At 37.8% G+C, this 20,670-nt stretch overlaps 1 protein-coding gene across 1 annotated transcript; it reads right to left on the reverse strand.

Annotated features, from left to right (window-relative positions):
• Positions 1 to 742: 742 nt before the first annotated feature.
• On the reverse strand, positions 743 to 5,047 carry LOC137124252 (C-type lectin domain family 4 member M-like). Its single transcript, XM_067499046.1, has 7 exons — positions 4,723 to 5,047; positions 4,323 to 4,452; positions 3,685 to 3,783; positions 2,790 to 3,584; positions 2,373 to 2,515; positions 1,474 to 1,583; positions 743 to 1,355 (listed from the first exon to the last, which is right to left on the reverse strand). The coding sequence occupies exons 2-7, from the start codon at positions 4,426 to 4,428 to the stop codon at positions 1,217 to 1,219; spliced, it is 1,392 nt and encodes a 463-aa protein (XP_067355147.1). The 5' UTR covers positions 4,429 to 4,452; positions 4,723 to 5,047; the 3' UTR covers positions 743 to 1,216.
• Positions 5,048 to 20,670: the final 15,623 nt, after the last annotated feature.

Here is a 20,670-nt window from a genome sequence, read left to right on the forward strand (position 1 = left end):
TGTATTGTAAACCATTCATAGGAAACCTGTACTCTTACTACATTTGCAAATATAGAAAGTATAATTTCTTATTTTGCATCTACAGCCATTTAAGGTGAGCTGCAATTATAAAAGAATCATTTTTAGACATAACGGTCAATGGAAGCTGTTTTATAAGTTGCTTGTTAAATCTGTTAATTAACCTACTAATCTCAACTAATATTTGCAGCATTATTGATAAACGTGCACAATGTATTCATCATGAATAGTGCTTGTAACAAAATTTGATTTTCCAAACGGACCTAAAAAGTGACATTGACCTGAAAGATTCTATCATCTGATCAGCTCATTGAGCCATTTGTGATAATATTAAGGCCAAATATTTCAGAATCCAGAATAAATGACTAGACATCTCGAAACAAAGAGGAACCAGAGCATGATGTATCCTCATGACAAAATAGTGTTAGCATTACTAAGCAAACAGATTTGAACTTTCAAGTACGTTAAAGCTACAATAATTAACCCTTTTAGAATTTTCTTTTACTAGAAATATGCTTAAAAAACATATTGTTAGGTGTTGTCAAACGTTCTTGCAATAGTTATTTGTTCTAAAAGGTTTTGAGACTCATCCTTCTAACCACTTAAAGAATTTCAGTTAGTTTTGTTTCAACATTAAGTTTTGGAGCAGTGCTGGAACACTGCTGCAATAAATTCATTGATTTGTGTGTATATACTGTATATGAATAAAGCTAACGTGAGCAAATTATTTTATTTAAAATATATTTATTTATTTAGAATAGTATGAATACACATGCATATTTAGAATATAAGTCCAAGTTGGTAAAATAATTGCTAAAATAAAACCCAGCCATGATCTGTAAAATAACAATTAATGATCACAACTCTAAGGAAATACGAACGATTAGTCACCGAAATAACTATTCACAGTAGCATAAAGTGTTTTGATCTTCATTTGTAAACTGAAAACAATCATTATTCTTATTTAAAAGTTGTATTAATGTTGATCAAGTAAATCATTGTTCAATTTACAGAGGCAGAAATGATGGTAGTTATTACCCTGAGAGTAATTATTTGCACATAAACAGATGTCTATGAACATCTCAGTCTCCTGTGAAACAAGCAACTTACAGGTGCATAGTTCCTGAGCCAATGTATATTTATATGAATAAATCAGCAATGATTTGTCATAGCATCAAGGACTACAAGTAGGGGGAAACTACTTCTCACACATCCAGTTCTGTTCCACATTACAGTTCTCATCGTTCCATTCACCTCTAGAAGTCGCACGGTGCCAAAACTCCACACAGTCCTGGTTCCTGCCATCATAGCTGTTGGGTTGACCTTTAGCCCAGAACCTGCAGGGCAATGAGATACATCCAGAATGAGAATACATCCGGCTCAATCCTTGGGCTAATCGTGTCAACACTTGATTTTAATTTGAAATATATAAAGGTTTGATTTTATGTTTATTACGTTTTGTTCAGTAGTGTCCCGTCCACCCATCTCCAATGCCCTTCAACTCCTTCGTCGGTCAGTCCAATCCAGACTTCTTTATCAGCGCTATACAAGCCATTGACAAATTCCTATAAGGGGAAAGGCATCTAAATGAATTGTATGGTGAACAACATCGATACGGATGTTAAAACCAACATTCTTCGAATTCAATACAATTTTCTATCTGTATGTCTTTATGTGTTGTCCCAGAGATAGACAGGAGACCTGTTCAGGGTGTAGCCCGCCTCTCACCCAGTAACAGCTGGGATATGCACCAGCCCCCTGCAACCCTAAAAAGGGTAAGCAGTAGCAGATAATGGATGAATGGTGAAAATGAAGTTTTGCTTTAAGAATCGGTCGATTTCCTCAAGATTGGTAGAGATGAAAAACAGAGCTAAACCACAGATATGACTTCAAATAAATCAGATTATATTAGAACATTGTTGCCCATATTCATATTAGTTACATATAGCATTTCTTTGAAGTCATGTATCTGATGAAACCTGGTGAAATTAAGTGCAATATGGGACAATCGTTGTAACTGACCGTTCAGATACACAGATGCTCAGTGTGTCTGCAAAGTGAGATGATCATCACTGATTCATCACCACGAGCAACACTTTGCACACAATGGACACTTAATCAAATATGAATATTTCTATTTGTGTAGTATCAGGCTGCTGATACTTCCTCCCAACCAACCCCCGTCCCCCAAAAACAATACAAATAATACAGGGCTTGTGTAAAGGGGACTGTGTGACCTTTTCACATGTAGCTTTCACAGAATGGTTTCAACTGGCTGATTAAGGGAACTTTACCGTAGCTACAAGTTTATCTGCCGACACACTCATGCAGACAGTGCACAGAAACAAACATACCATTTCCTCTTGGGTTTTTATGATTGCTAGATCGGCTCCCATGCTTTGACAGTGTTCTCTGCTCTTGCTCCAGGTTTTCTTTTCAACCGAAGTGAAGTAGCAGCTGTACTCGTGCTTGCTCCAGCCATTGGGGCACCGCTTATCTGTACATGCAAAAGCTTCATTGAACACTAACTAAACACCAAGACAAAGAGATTTACAAGAACTAAGTTAGAATACATTTGACAAAGTAATGTTTGGTGGGTTTCTCTGAATAAAGAGGTTTGGAAATATGCTTCCTCAGATGGCACGGCTACGAGAGCACTTAGCGGTTTCCAGAATACCTTATTGGATAAAGGGGACATGCATTTCTCCAGACGAGGGCATAGGCTGCTACATTACACAGGCTTAATTAACTATTTTTTACCTTCTGCTTACCTTCAATTGTTGCATGCAGTCTATCAATCTCCACCTGCAGCTGGTCTCTCTCAGTAGTCAGGTTGTCATTCTTCACCCTCAGCAGATTTCTCTCCGCAGTCACGTTTTTACAAGTCTTTTCAAGGTCGTTTTTGTCGTGGATCAAGGATGCGTAAGCACCCCGCAACTCATCTGTTGCATTCACAAGTACATTGTAATTGGATTGCAGCGTATCTTTTGCTATGGTCAGGTTTTGGTGAGCGTTTTCTAGCTTGCCTTTCTCGCTGGAAGTGAAATTGTATCTGTCCTGCAAATGTTCTACCCTCTTAATCAAGTCATTGTAACTCAACTGAAGCTGTTGTTTTGATCTGGTTACGTTGTTGAATTTGTTCTGTAAATTGTCCCTCTCATATATCGCTGAGTTATATCTGACCTGGAAGTCCTTTTTGGTTTTGACCGCTTCATCAACATGTTTCTGTAACAATTCTTGGGCTCTTGAAGAGGCATTGAGATTATATTGCAGCGAGGCTCTGCTCTCTTTTAGCGTCTTTATCTCATTGTCTAAAGCATCTTTACTGGACTGCAACTGGCTTTGTTTTTGTTTAAGTTGGCTTGCTTCAGTGGTCAGTAAATTGTTGTTTGTCTGTAACTGTAGAATTCGTTTGGATAAGGAAGTTTTACTTTGCTCTAATTCATCACGCTTTGCTTCGAGTTGACGATTCTCTTTTTGCTGTGTCTCCAGTTTCTCCTGTAAGTTCTCCTTGTCTTTATTGATGGTTGTTAAATTGTTCTTATAGACGTTCTCTAATTTCTGGTCTACCAGAGAGAAAAAAATAATATGTTGTGAATACATGATTTTACCAGACACTTTCTAAAACATGAATATTTTACAGAGAAAACTAAAAGATAGACTTACAGTGGATGGCCTGCCCAATAATACCAAGCACCAGGAGAACACACAGGAACCCAAGGATGATTGTAGCGACTCGGTAAGGACTGTTCTTCATCATAATAACTGAGAGACAACAAGCAAATTAGACACAGAGGCTTAAAATGGACAAAGTGATCTAATTCATGCTGTTTACGGTTGCAGGGATGCTGGAGCCAATACCAGCCGTCACTGTGCCAATACTCAAAATATGCGCATACATGCAGCAGAAGAGGAATCTGATTTCTCTTCTCTTCTTATTAACAACACTAAATAATTCAATTCAACTTTTAATTTATTTTATTTATATAGTGCCAATTCACATTAAAGGTCATAAAAAGTTTAACACCACTACTGCTTCTCTTGTTAAGGGTTGTGGGGCTGCTGAAGCTTTTTAAGATGTTAAAACAGGCAGATGACAGTTTGCTTAAACCTGTGATTTGCTGGCTCATACACCTTAATTTTGCCCTAGTCAGATTTTGTCAATTATGTTATTAATAGAGCTTGATTCCAAATTTAAAACAAACAAAAAAAAAAACAACAACCTGCTGCAACCTTAGTGGAAATTGGAAAACAATGCTAAAAACCCCATATAAATACTGTATGTATGTATGTTATGGTATTACCTGAATAGGGGAGTCTGCTGCCATCACCGAAAAACTGCTTGTAGCCAATTTTGCTGTCTTCAATGTCCATTTTTGTCACTGTGGAGGCACGGTACTCGACAGTCATCTTTGCATCTGCATGAGCTGAAGTCTACCCAAAATAAACAAAATAAGATAAAAGTAGAACATGCGTTCTACAGATCCACAAAGATAAAGAAAAATTGAGCAGAAAAATCTTCCAATGACAAAACTTGTATAAAATACTCAGAAAGGAGCCTCCAATAATTGTTAGTGAATAAAACTGACAGCATGGTGGTTTTCCAGGATTAAAACATATGCATATTGTTGTGGCACAATGCTGGCAGTGAAAACCATATTTAGACCGTAAACACCATAAATGCACAAAGAAAATAAAACTTACCTCTGTCTGTAGAGGAATTATGTTTGAATTGCTCTTGGAGAGTATAAACTAACCTACTGACTTTCTGTGATTTCACTATCTAAAAATACATGGTATGCACACTAACTATAACCCATGTATGATTTGTAGCCAGTTCAGCAGAAATTCAAGATAAGTCAGTGGGCGGAGTGAGAAACACCCATCTTCGTAAATGATTAATTTAGCCAGAGAAAACTGAAGTTGGTAAATGTTTTCCTTACTTCATTTTATTACAGGACAATGTGACAATGTGTGTCTGGAATAAAAACCACCTGCCACCTGGGTCATGATCGCACCACTGATGGTAAACAGCGCTGTGCTTTCATTTTATTGTTCATTCGCAATCTAAGTTCTAAACAGAAGAGATGCGACTCTTTCACAAGATGACCCACAAGAACGGATGTAAGGAAGCACACATTTCACAAAGCACAAAATCGCTGACCATGCAATTTACATATCGACATACTGTGAAAACGCTTGAGTCAGGTTGATTACTCAACTGCCTTGACTTCTGTTTCCTGAGTAAGTCAAACATTTTGTGAATTTCATCTTATTTATATTTCAGAGCCCTGATTAGTGATGGTAACATGTATGTAAAAAGTGTTATTCTTCATGTTCAACTGAACTAGGACATTTCATATAATACAGTAAATTCTCTTTAATTACATACAAAATATATTCAGTCCCTTGCAGTATAGTAAAATCGTTACTAAATTCAAGAATGTGGCATAATTAGAAGTGGTTCAACAACACAATTGCCTGCCTATATTTGAAGGTGATCATATATTTTGTTCTTGATTGCTGTGATAAATTTGTAAAAGTGTCGGGGCTCTTTCATCGATCACATCAGAAACTCTCGAGACTGTCCTGCCTGTTAGACAAGATTTCTTTGAGTGTGTACTTACTAATTTTGCTTGCCTTTATAACTCTTAAGATATTTTTTATATATTAGTCAGTGTCAACTTTTCTCTTGACCATTTTGGTCTGTTATTGGCCTGTAATGTTATTCTTATCTAAGGTAATTGTCTGCTGTGAACCCCTGGACTATTGCAGTAAGGAAAATCCTGCTTCCCAAGATGAATCTAATCTCTGAAAATGTTTTTTTTTTTTGCAAATTGTGGATTAACTTGGCTGTGTCAGATGTGTTCACCTTTTTGAAAGATTTAAAAAAAAAAAATTAATAAAGAATGTGGCACAGTTGATACACAGTTGAGCAGACTAGTGAGTGATGAGACCCTGACAACTGAATGACTTACTGTTGTAGATGAGGTGGGAGAGACTGTACACGCAACAACTGTTGCTCAGATTCATAAAGCTTCATAAGGTTGAATTTGTAGGAGAGTGGGAGATTACAAGCAGTTGAAAAAAGCTGATATTAAATCTCTACTAGAGCTTGCCAGAAGGTGTGTGCTCAAAGTCCAGAAGAAGAATGTTTTATAGTCTTTTTTTTTTTTTTTTTTGTCCTTTCGGCTTATCCCATGAGTTCAGGGTCGCCATAGCGGATCATTGTCAGCATGTTGATTTGGCACCGTTTTTATGCTGGATGCCCTTCCTGACGCAACCCTCCCCAAGACTTGGACTGGCACTGCACAGCTGAGGATGGGAATGGGCTGTTAGAGATTTAGTGTCTTGCCATGGCCATATAGCCATTGAACCACTGAGCCTGTGATCCATGGATGACTTACCAACTGAGCTACAGCCGCCGCCAAGAATGTTCTATAGTTTGATGAGACCAAAATCAAGTTTTGTGATGGTCACACTGGACACTTTGTTTGGCCAACACAAACCAACACAACTCCTCTTCACCCTCCCACTGTGAAGCATATTGGTCGCAGCGAAATGCTTCATTGGAGGCTCGTAAAAGTAGAAGGTAAAATAATGCAGCAAAATAGAGAAAAATTCTTGGAGGAAAACGTGACTTAGCACGAGAACAGTAGGTTAATGGAGAAGGTTTGTTTTCTATTAAGAAATAAAGTTGCAGTGTCAAGGTGTTAAAGCCTGATTGAGATTAATCCACACAAACTTAAGATGACTCAAATAATGTGTAACTTTTCACATCTAATTTGCACATTGTACAATAAGGCTGAATAAAATTAGTAACCCGTGTTTGTCGTCTTACTTACTTTTCATGACCACTACAGTATGCAGCCCAGTTCTTGACAATACGTTTTGTTCCACAATAAAAGGTTTTTGCCATTTATTCTATATATTCAGTCTATTTCAATTGCAATGTAGTCAGGAATACTGTGATGATCCACATTTACTCTGTTTCACATTATTCTTTTGCATATTGATATGTTTCTATATCTGCAGAGGAAAGCTCTCCCAGGGTACTAGACATTTAACCTAGTTATAACGAAACCACAACAATAAATCCTAGCTCCTTCATCCACGGCAGATGGGATAAAAAAAATAGATGGTAAAATAAAAATGTTCAATTTCATGGTATTTAAGTTCACTTTTAAAAAAAACACTTACCGTTCCTGATAATTCAACAGATGGGAAACTGGGAGTGAAAAATACATGCTGAGAAGTCTGCTAGTTTGGTTTTACATATTTACTGACTTTAGTATGGAATTCTTTTAGTAAATATTTATTCAGGAAAAAGTAGTTATGAATTTGTCTCTTTTCCATGTGTTGAATTGCTCGTCAATTATGGTGAACACTAAGAATGAACATAAAACTAATTGGAGTTTCTTTATTATCTCACCAGAAGTTACATTTCTACGCCTCTTAAAGCCCTGAAAGCCCAAACCACTGCAATTTAAATGAACACATGCAAATAGCCGAAACACAAATATTCCAAAATAACTTCACCGAATTGACAACACAGGCATAGCATTAAGAAACCTGCAGCAATAAGTCAAAACACAACCAAATGGAAAAACACGCTGTTGTCAGTTTTTGTAGCGTTTTTTGTTCAGGTAATTTTTCTTCTAACTTAACTTTACCCTGAACTAATTGTAGTTGTTTCTTAACGTAACCTTACCTTGAAGTTGTTTTCAAATTCAAGTTTATTAATATGTCTTTTTGATATCTGTGTGTGTTATTTATATGTTTTGTATCTTTATACAACTATACAAGTCTTTATACAACTGTTAGAATTGGTGATGGATGGTATTGGTGTGTTGCTGAACACCCAGGGCACCATACGAGCTATAACCACCTCTGTGCGCAAAACCATATTTCATTACAAAAGATACAGTTTAACCACAAGCATTACAAAGAGATGTAGCTGATACAATGCAGTCAATTTATGATCATTCGCACAGAATGGAAATAGACTGCGGTGATGACGACACCTGGCGAAGAGCTGAGGGGAGTAAAGGAAGCTGGCGAGACTGACTCACTTGTAGTCCGAGAGCTCTCTCAGGGTGTGTTGAGATCAAGAAGAATCTGTGTTGATCAGACGAGACCAAGCATGCCAAATGTGACATGAGGGTGGGATCAGTCAGATTCTATGTTTATCTTCAGTGACGCCTTTTGGTTGTAATGTCTGAAAAATGATACTGACACAAATGTTGGAGAGGACGAAAGCATGAATGAAAGACTAAACAAGACAGGTTGACTGGATCCATTTTTAGGTTCTCATTACCTCTGCTGTAACTGTCAAAGTGTGATCTGAATGAAAGTGCTCATTCCTTCATTGAAAGGCTTCTCACAATAACGCTTTTCTGACACAGGTGAAGCAGAAACATAATTTTACTTAACAAAATTAATAAATGTAAAGCATCATTTCTCAGTAATGCCAAACTAAAATTCACAAAATGGGACAATTATTTTCTTTTGCTCAATAACACAGAACTGTAAAACACCCTCACACACAAATTCTTTTTCTCCATCTGTCATTTCCCTTTTTCAATGAACATACTATGAGCACATATTGCCTCCTACTCACTATCTCTCACTTTGCTGTGATAAGATTAGCGTCATCTCAGTCACAATTATTTTCATTTCTTCAACCCTCTTTTACTGCATTCGACCCTCCTTCACACACTGACGCCATGGGAACAATCGCATCCGGTATTGACGCTACATGTACAGAGATAATTGAGAAGTATATTGAAAATCACCTGGCATCAAAGACAAAGCTTAGCAATGAAGTTTGAAACACTATCCAGAGAGCTGTTGTTTAGGTCAAATAGCTTAGCTTATAAATGAAAAAGTTGTCAATTTCCAGACTTTGTAAAATCTTTGGTGCTGCATTTTTATGTTCCTGATTAACTACATGAGATGCCGTATGTAAATTACTGTATTGAGCTTACTGAAGGAACACATTTAGGTTAGGCCAGCTGTTTGCCCATGATCCCAGTACGCAGGTGTGACAGAGTCAGGTAAATGTATCCCATCACAGTTTGGTAGGGGGGATAAAATCGAACAGAACTTTAAATCTAAACCGGCTACAACTGATAAATTTGACCCATGAAAGTGCTATAATGATTAAAAGAAATTATGTCATTATGAGTGAAAAAAGATCACCCGCATAAAGGGCATGTACAGTACCAACAAAACTGTATGTGATTAAAAGTACAGTATCAAACAAAACAATTTAGGGTTTAGTGCAGCTTTAAGGCATTTTTTTTTCATAATTTCATAACAATAATCTTCAAAGCTGTGCTGAGACACTTTATAGCTGAGCACAGAGCTGTTTCATGGTGCAGCTGCAATATCTGAATTCGAACCTGAACTGAGCACATGGGATTCTGAGAGAGTTTCCTTGTTTGTTAATCATTGCATCGTCTTTGGTCTTTGCCAGAGAAAATATCTGGTGCTTTTCATCATCTGCATTTATTGATCCCAGACTGACTGAAGATTTCTAAGAGCCAGGAGAGTTTCCTGTCAGCCCGTGATGTCATTTAGAGCTCTGAATGATTTGCTACACTTTGATTATTTATACTTTCTTTTGTATTTGTTTATCCTCGCGTTGCAGTGCCATGAGTGACAGGTAAATCTTCAACTTAATTTAGACGGTGACTCAGCAAACTCAAAACGCACCCACAGTCAAAGCCATTATAGGAGACACAGTTTCTTTATTCTGTAAAATCTGAAACCATGCAAACTGCTCTGCCATCCATAAAAACCTTCCCACAGAGGATGTAAATATATCGTAATTTATATTTAACAGTACAAAAAAACTAACCCACACCTTTGAAAGAGAACATTAAATGCTTTCAGAACAGTCTGTGAAAACTCAGAATCTGTGCAATATGGTGGTTGAGACTGTTCTGATGTTTTGGGCTCTAAGGGGAATGAATGTTGGTTATCAGGAATATATAGCCTCTGTAAAACATCCAGGAAAAAAAAAGTGCTCCTGTATATGCCCGATCAAACCCCATTTAAAAACTCTAAACAAAGCTGGATCCCCAGGCAATTCAAGAGGTTGTGAGGTTGTGCTTAACACTTCAGTCATTTATGCTAATTTCTCTACTCTGACTGGAAAGAAAGTATGAGAACTGGATCAGAGCCAGAAACGCAGCTTCTTCAGACTTTTTTTTTTCACTTACACTGCAGGGAAACCATTGTCCTTGCCATGTTTGTTAGTGAGTGCTGCACTGAGTCAAATCCCCTGGTGGCTATGGCTGTGTATTTTGTGCTGAGTGGGCTACAGTGAGGAGGCCCTCTGTCCTAGTCCAGCATTTTCCAGTTCCCCCGTCATGCCTCCGGTCAAACTGCAGTTTCGCCTGTTCCTTGTTAGCATTATTCACCCTTAAATTGTCTGCAGTGCAATTTTAATGTATTACACAATCAGGCTTTGTGTGTGTTTTATTTTAATTATTTTAATTCCAGTGCACTGGGATAATATCTTGTCAAGAGCTTAGATATTAAGATTAATACCGGAGGTCAAAAGTATGTAATATATAATTATAAAGAGTTTCAGCCTACTGACTATAGGGTTGGAGCTTTGTGCTCCGCTCTTCCCGGAGCGAACAAATGACCCACCACGGTGACCCTGGACTCACAGGTTAAGCCGAAATGACAAAAAAATAAAAATAATAATAATAATTCAACAGAAAACTGAATAAACGATAAAGCATTACTTGTGGGTAAAATGTCAATTAGAATTTTCAAATACAAGACAATGACATGCTGAGTCCAAAATAATGCTACAATCTTTGTTAAGACTCAATTGAGTGCTCACATTTTTTTAAGTTTTTCAAAAAGCCAGAAGAAATGGTAAAACAATAAGGAGAATAGGTCTGATGACTGATGTCATATTGCTGATGCCTGTGGATAAAGTGGCCTAAAACAAATGGTTTAAATATTTAATCACCATCTTTATTTTTACAGTGATATGATACATTATGACACAATACAATGCAATACGCTTGATTTTATCAGTTTTAACTGAAGTTTGCATCAAAGTATTATTCCATCAAATGAGCCAACGAAATGCTTAACTGTCTTTAAAAAAAAATTGTCACATACACATCTCACGTAGCCCCACAATGATGTTGATAGGGCAACAGTGTAGAAGTTTTTCAACTGTTTCCTTTTGAAATGAGGAACCTTTTAGAAAAAAAAAGGATTTGTCAGTTATGTTTTGATGAATTGTGTGTATGGTTGTTGATGAAGTTGCCCGTTGAAATGTTGAATCTACAGACTGTCATGTTTCACACATGTCCCTTGACAAAATAAAATAGCCTTGCACATTTGCAAATATTGCACAATGTTGCAATAAGATCTCATGATACAAATGGCTCTGTTATCAGTATAGATATATTTGGGAAGGCTAAAGAAACCAAACCATTTTAGGTTGAGACAGTAATAGATTATATACCAGCAATTACTTTTAACACATTTTATATATATAGGCATTTTATAAATTGCAGCAAAACTGGATGATCAACATCCAAAATGTGAAAAAGGTCCATTCAATTCAATTTTATTTATATAGCGCCAATTCACATGAAAGTCACCTCAAGGCACTTTATATAATAAAGTCAAGACTATAGAGATACGTAAAGAAAACCCAACAATTCCCCCTTGAACAAGCCCCAGGCAACAGTGGAGAGGAAAAACTCCCTTTAACGGAAGAAACCTCCAGCAGAACCGGGCTCAGGGTGGACGGCCATCTGCCTTGACCGGTTTGGGTGAGTGGAAAGTGAAGAGAGAAAAAGAAAAGAGAAACAAGAAGCAACAACAAAACATTGGGCAGGTTAGTAGGACCAGTAGCTGCACTCTGGAAACACTCAGCTTTAAAGCCAGGGGACAACTGCAGAAAGGGACAGAGACAGTACCAGTACCAGTCTTGCAAAGCAGAAAACATGGTTGACATACAGATAGATTCTTCTTCTTTTTTTATTTAAGCCAGGGAATTAAAATTTTAAGAAAGTAAAAGTTGATCACCTCAATTTAGGACGTGACATTTTAAATTATAAACACGCTTTTGCTGTGAGCTGATTGAAAGGAGGGTTTAAAGGATTCTCTTTGAACACATAGGCATTTGAGGATATACAGTAACTTGATGTTCTTAAACAAGGTGATTAACTGCAAAAATTACTACGTGATTCATGTCTGATCTATGAATACCCCACTAAATGTTTTAGTTCAATGACAATTTGTATTTAAACAGTCCTCTTTCATCAAGCTGTTCACATTTTGACATCAAAAGGACACTTAAGAAATGAAGTTATTGAGACACTGACTTTTTTGTGGTACACTCACTACAGTTTTTGTGAAGAGACCTGCATTATACTGTGTTTTGCATGATTCATTTAGACCCTTTCTTCTGCTCAGCAGGAGGATGCCCATTGTACACATCAGGTTCTGTGACCATAGACCAGACAGTCACTCCTGTTTCCAGTCCTCTATGGCTGACTAAGGCTTCTCAGCAAAAAGGTGTGAATCATATGCAAACGTTACGAGAAATGAGGATGTTTGAAACCTGTTCTACAGTGCATGCATGGAATCCCTAAACCTTAACACTAACCTTAAATCCAATTCTACCTAAAACAAGAGGAAGCAACTCCTAGAACACTGAACTTGTGATGTAGTTAGTGTGTGACAGTTATGAAGCACAGAGGGAAATTAGGACACAGAGAAGTGGGAAGGAGTAGGAGGACTAATTTAAGTTCTAAGTTCATGTTACTATATCATGAAATCATTGCATTTAAGTAGAATCATGCAATGTTAATTTCTTCATCTCAAACTATTTAATGAAACAAAAACTGTTGTGAGTATACCTGTGCCTGTGCAAATTGGACAAATGAACTCCTAACTCATTGATAAACAGGTCCAAAGTGCTACGTGAGGTCAAAAACTTTACAATGTGAGGTTTGCAGCGGTGTACTGACGGTGGATAAAACTGCATTGTTTCATCATCAAACAGCCTTGTCAAGAGAACGAAAGCATTGAGAAATGGAGACTGACAGAGAGAAACAGCCCTCTAGAGCCAGGAGGTTTGAGGGTTATTTATTTCAGTATGTACCAGCTCTCACAATATATTGACTGAGTATTTCTGTTATACGTTTTCATGTAATGCAGGTATGGAGTGAACGCAAAATAACCTAATAATGATAGTAATAATAATAATAATTTTGTGTGTGTGTGTGTGTGTGTGTGGGGGGGGGGGGGGGGTTGCACTCTCTATGCTTAAGAAGACAGGAAGCATTTGATCTTCAGCTCACAGTTCAAAGGCCAGCATCTGTGACGGTGTGTGTGTGCCCTCATGTAACCTGCTCAACCATATATACAGGTTTTAGAGCAACACATGCTACCAGATATTTCCAGGAAGACCATGATTATTTTATCAGCACAATCTTAAACCACATTCTGCATGTATTACAATAGCATGGCTCAGTAGAAAAAGAACAGCATTATAAAAGTGAAGAAAAAAACACATCCTTTAGTATTATGTACTAAATTCTTAGACCATGCCTCTTACATTAATGGATAAATAACATTTCCATCTTGAATTGATTGAATTGAAGACATTATGACTGTTTTACAAGTCAAAATTATACAAAATATTGAGAAAACAGAAACAAGTGATGGCGACATAGTGATAGAGCAGTTAGCACAGCCGCCTCACAGCTAGAAGGTCCTCAGGTAACATCTACCTGCTGGCTGCAGCCTTTCTATGTGGAGTTTGCATGTTCTCCCTCTGCTTGCATAAGTTTCCTCTGGGTACTCCAGTTCCCTCCCACAGTCCAAACTAATGCGTTGGTGACTCTAAAGTGTCCACAGGTGTGAGCTTGAATGCGTGTCTGTCAGTGTATGTTTCTCTGTGTTGACCCTGAGATTGATGTGGCGACTCTCCAATGTGGACCCTGCCTCCTGCCCAGTGACTGCTGGGATAAGCTCCAGCCCCCTGTGACCCTGAACACGGTAAGCAGTTAAGATAATGGATGGATAGAAAAACAAGTGATACCTTTATCATACTTTGTCCTACCAAAAGTCAAAATTATTAAATTAGTATTTAAATTCTTTAAATGAAAAGTCGTCACATCTCAGAAGCTGGAACACTGAAATATGTGAAGTTTTTACATTAAAAATAACATGAACAATCTTAAAAATAGTTGCCAATAAAGTATCTGTCAGTTAGTTAATCAGCTTATAATTTTAGCTGTAAAACTGAAGTAAAACTGTCCAATATACAAGTAAAAGTACAAAACATCAGAGATTAATACTTTTCTCTGCCTTTTTACATAGTCAAGGATGCAAGAAAAGTAAATAATTATCTAACTGTTTTGAACTAAAATGCGTACAAATGACTAACATGAGCATTACAAGTAGTTCTTGGCCAAAGAAAAAGAATGTTGGATCCCTTAGCAGTTTCCTACTTAAAAATACGCCCTGTGTTTATTCAGTAGCACCAAAATGTGAAGAGAACAAAATGAAGCAACAACAGTGAGAAGATGAGTATAAATGACTGTTGATTGAGGTGACACCTCAGTGACACAAACAGTCATCAGCAGCACAACAGAACAGAACATATCACCGGACGATAGAGGAGGAGTATAATAGAGGAGGGAGCGGGGGGTGAGAGGAGAAGTTTGTGAGGGAGACAAAGAAGTGGGAAGATGTCGGGATGAACACAAAGTTTTATTCAGTGCTGCAGGAAACAACAAGGACGTGATTAGATGAACAAGACGCTGCATGTGAGTCTGCAGAAACGTGGACCGAAAGGCAGAAAAAAGCAGGAGGCCGTGATCTGAGGAGGGCTGCATGGTTTCGGTTTAAGCTTGTGATGTAGTTAGTGTGTGACAGTTTTGAAGCACAGAGGGAAATTAGGACACAGAGGAGTAGGAAGGAGTAGGAGGACTAATTTATTGGTGCTGTATCATGATTATATGAGATAGAGAGATCAGACATGCCCACCCCCCTACTTTCCAGAAATATTTTCTATGAGCTTTTTAGCCTCTGGCAGTTGTCAACACTAGCCAAAAGAATTTACTGCGGGACAAACCACCGGTTCCACATCATAAAATAGTCATATATGCAGAGAATCCTAAAGTGTTGTACAGTAAATCCATTATATGACATTCACTTTGGAAGAAGGCTAAAATAATGTTGATCCACGTCATGTCTTGTGTGATAGTTGGACACTGCTGACTGTTTCTGTTGGTCTTTTTGAGGTTTTTTTTGTTTTGTTTTGTTTTAAAGTGGGGCAGAGCTTAGCTGGAAAAAAATATTTGAGGTCACATTTTAAGGCACCAATCAGGATCTAGCGATTTTTTTTAAAACTAGAACTGGGTGTTTATGTTTATGTTGCCAGACCACTGTGACTCAAATATGAATAAATCACACGTAGTTGCTCACAAAATGGTAAAGTCTGTCGATTTCAATGTGTCTTACATGTCTGTGTGATGACCTGCTCTCAGTGCTGTGCATGAATAGTTCTCCACCACACAATTTCTTCTACAACTGTTGTGTGTTTAGTCAGAAATCTTAAAAGATTTGTATAAATACTTTGCATTTAAGTTTTTATGGACTTTTTTTAATGTGGTGGATTTCCTGTCACTTTGTGGATCATGCTAACCTTAATTTGTTGTTTCATTTCATCATTCATCATTTCATCATCGTATGACCATTGGAATTTGGTTATTTGGAGACTTGACATGGACCTTAAACAGCTCTGCACAACTCCTTGAATTACAGTTCCTTCTAGATTAAAGTTACATTGTACAAATTAATCCCACATTAGTCTTGGACTCTGAGTTTTCCCTCTCCCTGTTCTATAACAGCTCTGCCTTGCTCTTTATACTCTGTCACACTCTAAACAGCCGTTCAGATATTTAAAGTTATTAAATTGCAATAAAAAAGACGCCCCAAAGCTTTCTGATTGCTCCTCTCTGACTTTATCACTTTATCAAAACCTTTTACGGGCAAAAATCTACTGCCAGCATTGTTTAGTGACTCTGTGTCGGATGAGGATTTCATAGCACATCTCCCCATTAACACATTTAGTTATGGAACCTATGTCTTTTAAAAACCATTTGAAAAACTTTGAATGCTGTAGCTTTAACTATGATATCAAATTTATACAAGCTGACTCATTGTGTAAGTCATGAACACATCACGATCACTACAGGGGGTCCTCTGACTCTTGAGTTCAGCATGAGGTGATAAGAAAAGAATTCAGCGAGTTGTGAGCTTTGTAAAATGAAGAGAGGGAAAACCGTCAGACTCATCAGGTGATAACTGCCTCTACTGTAGTAGTACAAACTATTGTTCATAGCTGCTGCTGTTGCATCTTGACCCACCACAAGAGTTATGTTTTGTCTCTGTTCTCGCTCTTGTTTCTGCTGCCGGCCTCACACCCTTTTCTCTTTACATCATAATTTCTCTCGCTTTTAACGGCTGCCTGACAGATAATGTCAGGCTCCATCTAAAAAAATCTGTATGTGAGTGTGTCCATCTGTTTGTTATGTATGTTTTCTGGTACATCTTTGCATATGCGCGTGTTTGTCACACTCACCTCTGTGTCGGTGGTTTTTGTAGTGCATATCAATATTTCTGTGAAAGGGTAATTTTTTTATTATTATTTTTTTTATATTTGCTGGGGAAACCGGATTGCATAAGTTCCTGACGTAATCTTCAGACACCAAACACTCTAAACATTCAAATGCTTTTGCTTAGAAAACATGCAGATATTTGAGGGTCACCTGGTTAAGGAAACGTGGCAGAGTTGTGCAGCTTAAGTATTATCTTTTGTTTGACTGTAGGTGTCTTGTGTATGTGTAGGCATGCATGTGCGTGGATCCTGCTTATGCAATGCGATGAGGAACGTCTGTCTCCCAGTGGGCCTCTCTCAAGGCGTACCAGCAATGGCAAAAAGCTGCCAGCGAGGGTGCATTCGCACGTGTTTGTGCGTGCACACTTAAGCCTTCCAAATGTTCTCGGCTGCGAACAGCTTCCAAGTATATGACTCAAACGTCACACCTCTTCTGCTGCTATCTTTCTGTCTCCCTCTTTTTCACACAATTTCTCATTTTCATCTCATTCTGTCAACAGTGAGCTCTGTTTTCTGCGCCATATTGGCGTCAGTGACTTTTCACCTTTTGTAGTTAGGTTTTTGTTACACATGTACTGAGGGATAATCACTATCTACTGTATATGGATGCAATGTCTTCTCAGTATTGTCTAATTTGACCATGCATATGTATAGAAGGTCGCATATTAACATCACACACACCACAACCTCTGAAACAATTACCATAAAGTCTATGAAAAACTATTGGTTTCATTAATGTATAATTGGATGATCTTCTGATGTTGCTTTTAACGTACATGTGTCCACATAATCATAAACATAACATCAACATTAAGTACATTAAGCCATCAACTCCGACAGTGCTTCATGGCTGCACACCAGCTCCAAGCTCTTTCTCTCATGTTGGCTGGTCACAGCATGTGACTTCAGTTCCCATCTCTTTGATACAGGAAACATCAAAGCTTTGAAAAAGAACAAAAGAACAAGAATGCATTCTGCAAAGGTTTTGTAACATATGTACAACATGTGTGAGCATATTTAAAAAGGAAGCATCATTAAAAGGAAATGTAGCAACTGGGCCGAATTTAGTCCCAGCTACCAACTAAATAAACAAATGGAAGAAAAGAAGTGACACATTTCTATTTAACTCTTTGAATGAGTGAGAGAAAACCCCCGAATCAGTGGAGTTTCTGTTGGAGGCTGCAAGAAAAGAGAACACACAAAAGTGAAGAGATGCAAAAAGGAGAGCATGACACTGACGACAATTCTGAGAAAGACGCAATGTGTGAAAGCAAAATTAGAGGCCTGGAGACATGAAGTAGATCTTATAAAGGAGTCTGAGGAGTTATCTACACTCAACTCCTCAACACATAAAAGGTAAAATAGAAATTGCAAATTACGTCTGCACGAGAAAGTGAGGAACTATTTGGCTGTTGGTGTAAATATCAATTTGTGTGTGTGTGTGAAGGAGCGAATGAGAGAAAGATGGGGGCTCAGCAGGTGGAAGCAAGTTGTGACAAAGTAGTGACGCACTTGAACAAGCTTGCAGTAACCAGCCTCCTCTCCATCGCCGCTCGGCACTGTCTCTCTTCTTCACATGTATAAACTGGGAGTCATTAATATTCATCTATTCAACATACTGTAGCTTCCACAGGCACGTTCACATCCTGCCTCCCCACCTCACTCACATTGATTCTGTTTTTTTTTTTTTCGCAGTTGATTGACACAGACGTCGTCCAATATAACCCACACGTTTTTTTTTTTTTATGTACTCGTGCGTCAAGACATTTTTCTGCCACACAAAAGCATTGGGACCAATAGGAAAGAGAAGGATGAGCTGTCGAATGTGCTTATTTCATCCTTATATAGCCATTGCAAGCAGTGATTCCACTGCTCCATGCCACAGAGTGTGATCTGGTTATGTGTGTTTGCAGTCTGGGACTTTTTTTGTATGTTAACAGCTCACTGTTGTGTTTTCACAGTATGAAAGTCTGGTCCAGATATACAAATATGTACGTGGATCACAAGATACCTGCAGCCAACAATGACGGAAATAAGTAGCCAAAACAAACTGTTTGGCTAGTTGAGCTTCTTTTTTAACATAAACTGTCATTTCACCCAAATTATTAAAAAAGGTTTTTATGAGCAATGTATGAAGCCATGCAAATACGGAAGCTCTGCTAGTGTATGTGATGGAATTTTCATACATGAGAACTAAAATGAAAAAGAAAATATTAGTATTACTATATACTGTAAAGTCTAGCAGTGTTCATTAAAATTGTTTCCATTGGAAACTTTACTACTTTGTTTACTACTTTATTGAATATGGTCCACCACTCTGAAGAAGACTGACCATATTAAATAAACTTTTTTTTAAAATGTTTTGTCTATTTATTTATTGGTTGTTTGTTTGTTTGTTTTGAAATAATACCTATAGGTACCACTTATCTCTGTAGGCCTGTTGTGTTCTGGATCCACCCTGCTCACCACGCAGGGTGTTTCTGATTTTGTCCTTAAACTCAAACAACCAATACAAAGACAACTTTTGCTTTAACAGTGTTAAATGCCAAGTGTCTGGGGGAAGACACTGATTTCAACAACAACCTTTGCTGAGGTTTTTATTATCCTCATAGTAGAAATATGCAATTTATTATGTTAACACACAAAAAGTTCCCATTGTACTTAAAAATTACAAACTAGAAACTAGGGCTTTAAATAGTGAACTGCTTGTTTTTCCAGCTTTTTCTGTCCACAATGCTCAGCACCACATACATTCACATCTAAGAAATATTCTAATTGCTAAGAGAGATTTTTTAAACAATGCTGGTTACAATGATTTAATTACAACAGATTTCTTCCTGTTTATCTCATCTCTTGTATCATATTGCAACAGCAGGTGTTAGAGTCACTGTGTTTAAAGTCAATGAAGTCTACACTGTTTGTTCTCTGTTTTTATTTCCACACTTCTCCTTTTCTGTCTTCCTCAGCTAAATAGTTGCACAATTGAGAAAGCTGGATAACTGCCTGGAATACTTACACAATGGCAACTCTGTCCTTGTCCACGTGTATGTGTGTGTGTGTGTGTGTGTGTGTGTGTGTGTGTGTGTGTGTGTGTGTGTGTGTGTGTGTGTGGGCAGGTGTGTATGTGTGCTTTGATTTGCTTTGGGTTGTTTGACTGGACATTAGCCAAGACATAGAATGAAACGCCCACACAAAAACCTTTTTGTTAAACAAATATGAATTTATTCTTTCTTTACACTGCATCTTTCAAGAACATCTTTTTTCTTTAACAGTAAAAATAAATGAGAGACAAGCCAATCTGTCGTACTCAATTCGTTCTTTCTCAGATAAAAAACATAGCACATGAACTTGACAGACGAAACAGGCGGGAAATGGTATAACTGGCACTTCGGTCATCCGACAGTGACCTCACTGTCATGGCCACTGAAGAGCACCCGGGCTCAGTTTGACCTTCTTTACGAGGCTAAACATTGAGACGACACTGAATATTTCCATGAACCCTTGTGACAAACAAGTTTCTAAGAAGCTGTCTTCCTTTGTATAGTAACTCTCAAAACTGTAGGGAGAAAATAAAGAGATTGTGTTAGTAGTTTTCTGGTGAAGCAAGGCTAACTGCCTTTGTCAGCATACCTCGCTAACATTACCTCCTACTCTATTAGTATACAGCATCTTGGCCTTGGCTTTGTAGCCTCTATTGGAGTTTTTTTTTCTGCCCATGAGAGATGGAGAGCTTTGAGGATATGGCCTGCAAATATAAAGAAGGGGGAAAAGGCAGGTGTTTGCCATACATCAGCACACTTACTGCATCTTCCTTCCTTTTGATGAGGGAGGGACTTAGTAGATAAAAATTAGTAGATGCTTCCTCTCTTTTTTCTCGCACTACTTCTGCTGCTCTCTTGCAAAATTTCAGCTTCAGCATTAACAATTGCCTGTGGGTTTGACTTTAAAGCCCACCCGTGTATCACTTCACATCC

This window comes from Channa argus, chromosome 3, assembly GCF_033026475.1.
Source record: "Channa argus isolate prfri chromosome 3, Channa argus male v1.0, whole genome shotgun sequence".
In the NCBI taxonomy this organism is placed as follows: Eukaryota; Metazoa; Chordata; class Actinopteri; order Anabantiformes; family Channidae; genus Channa; species Channa argus.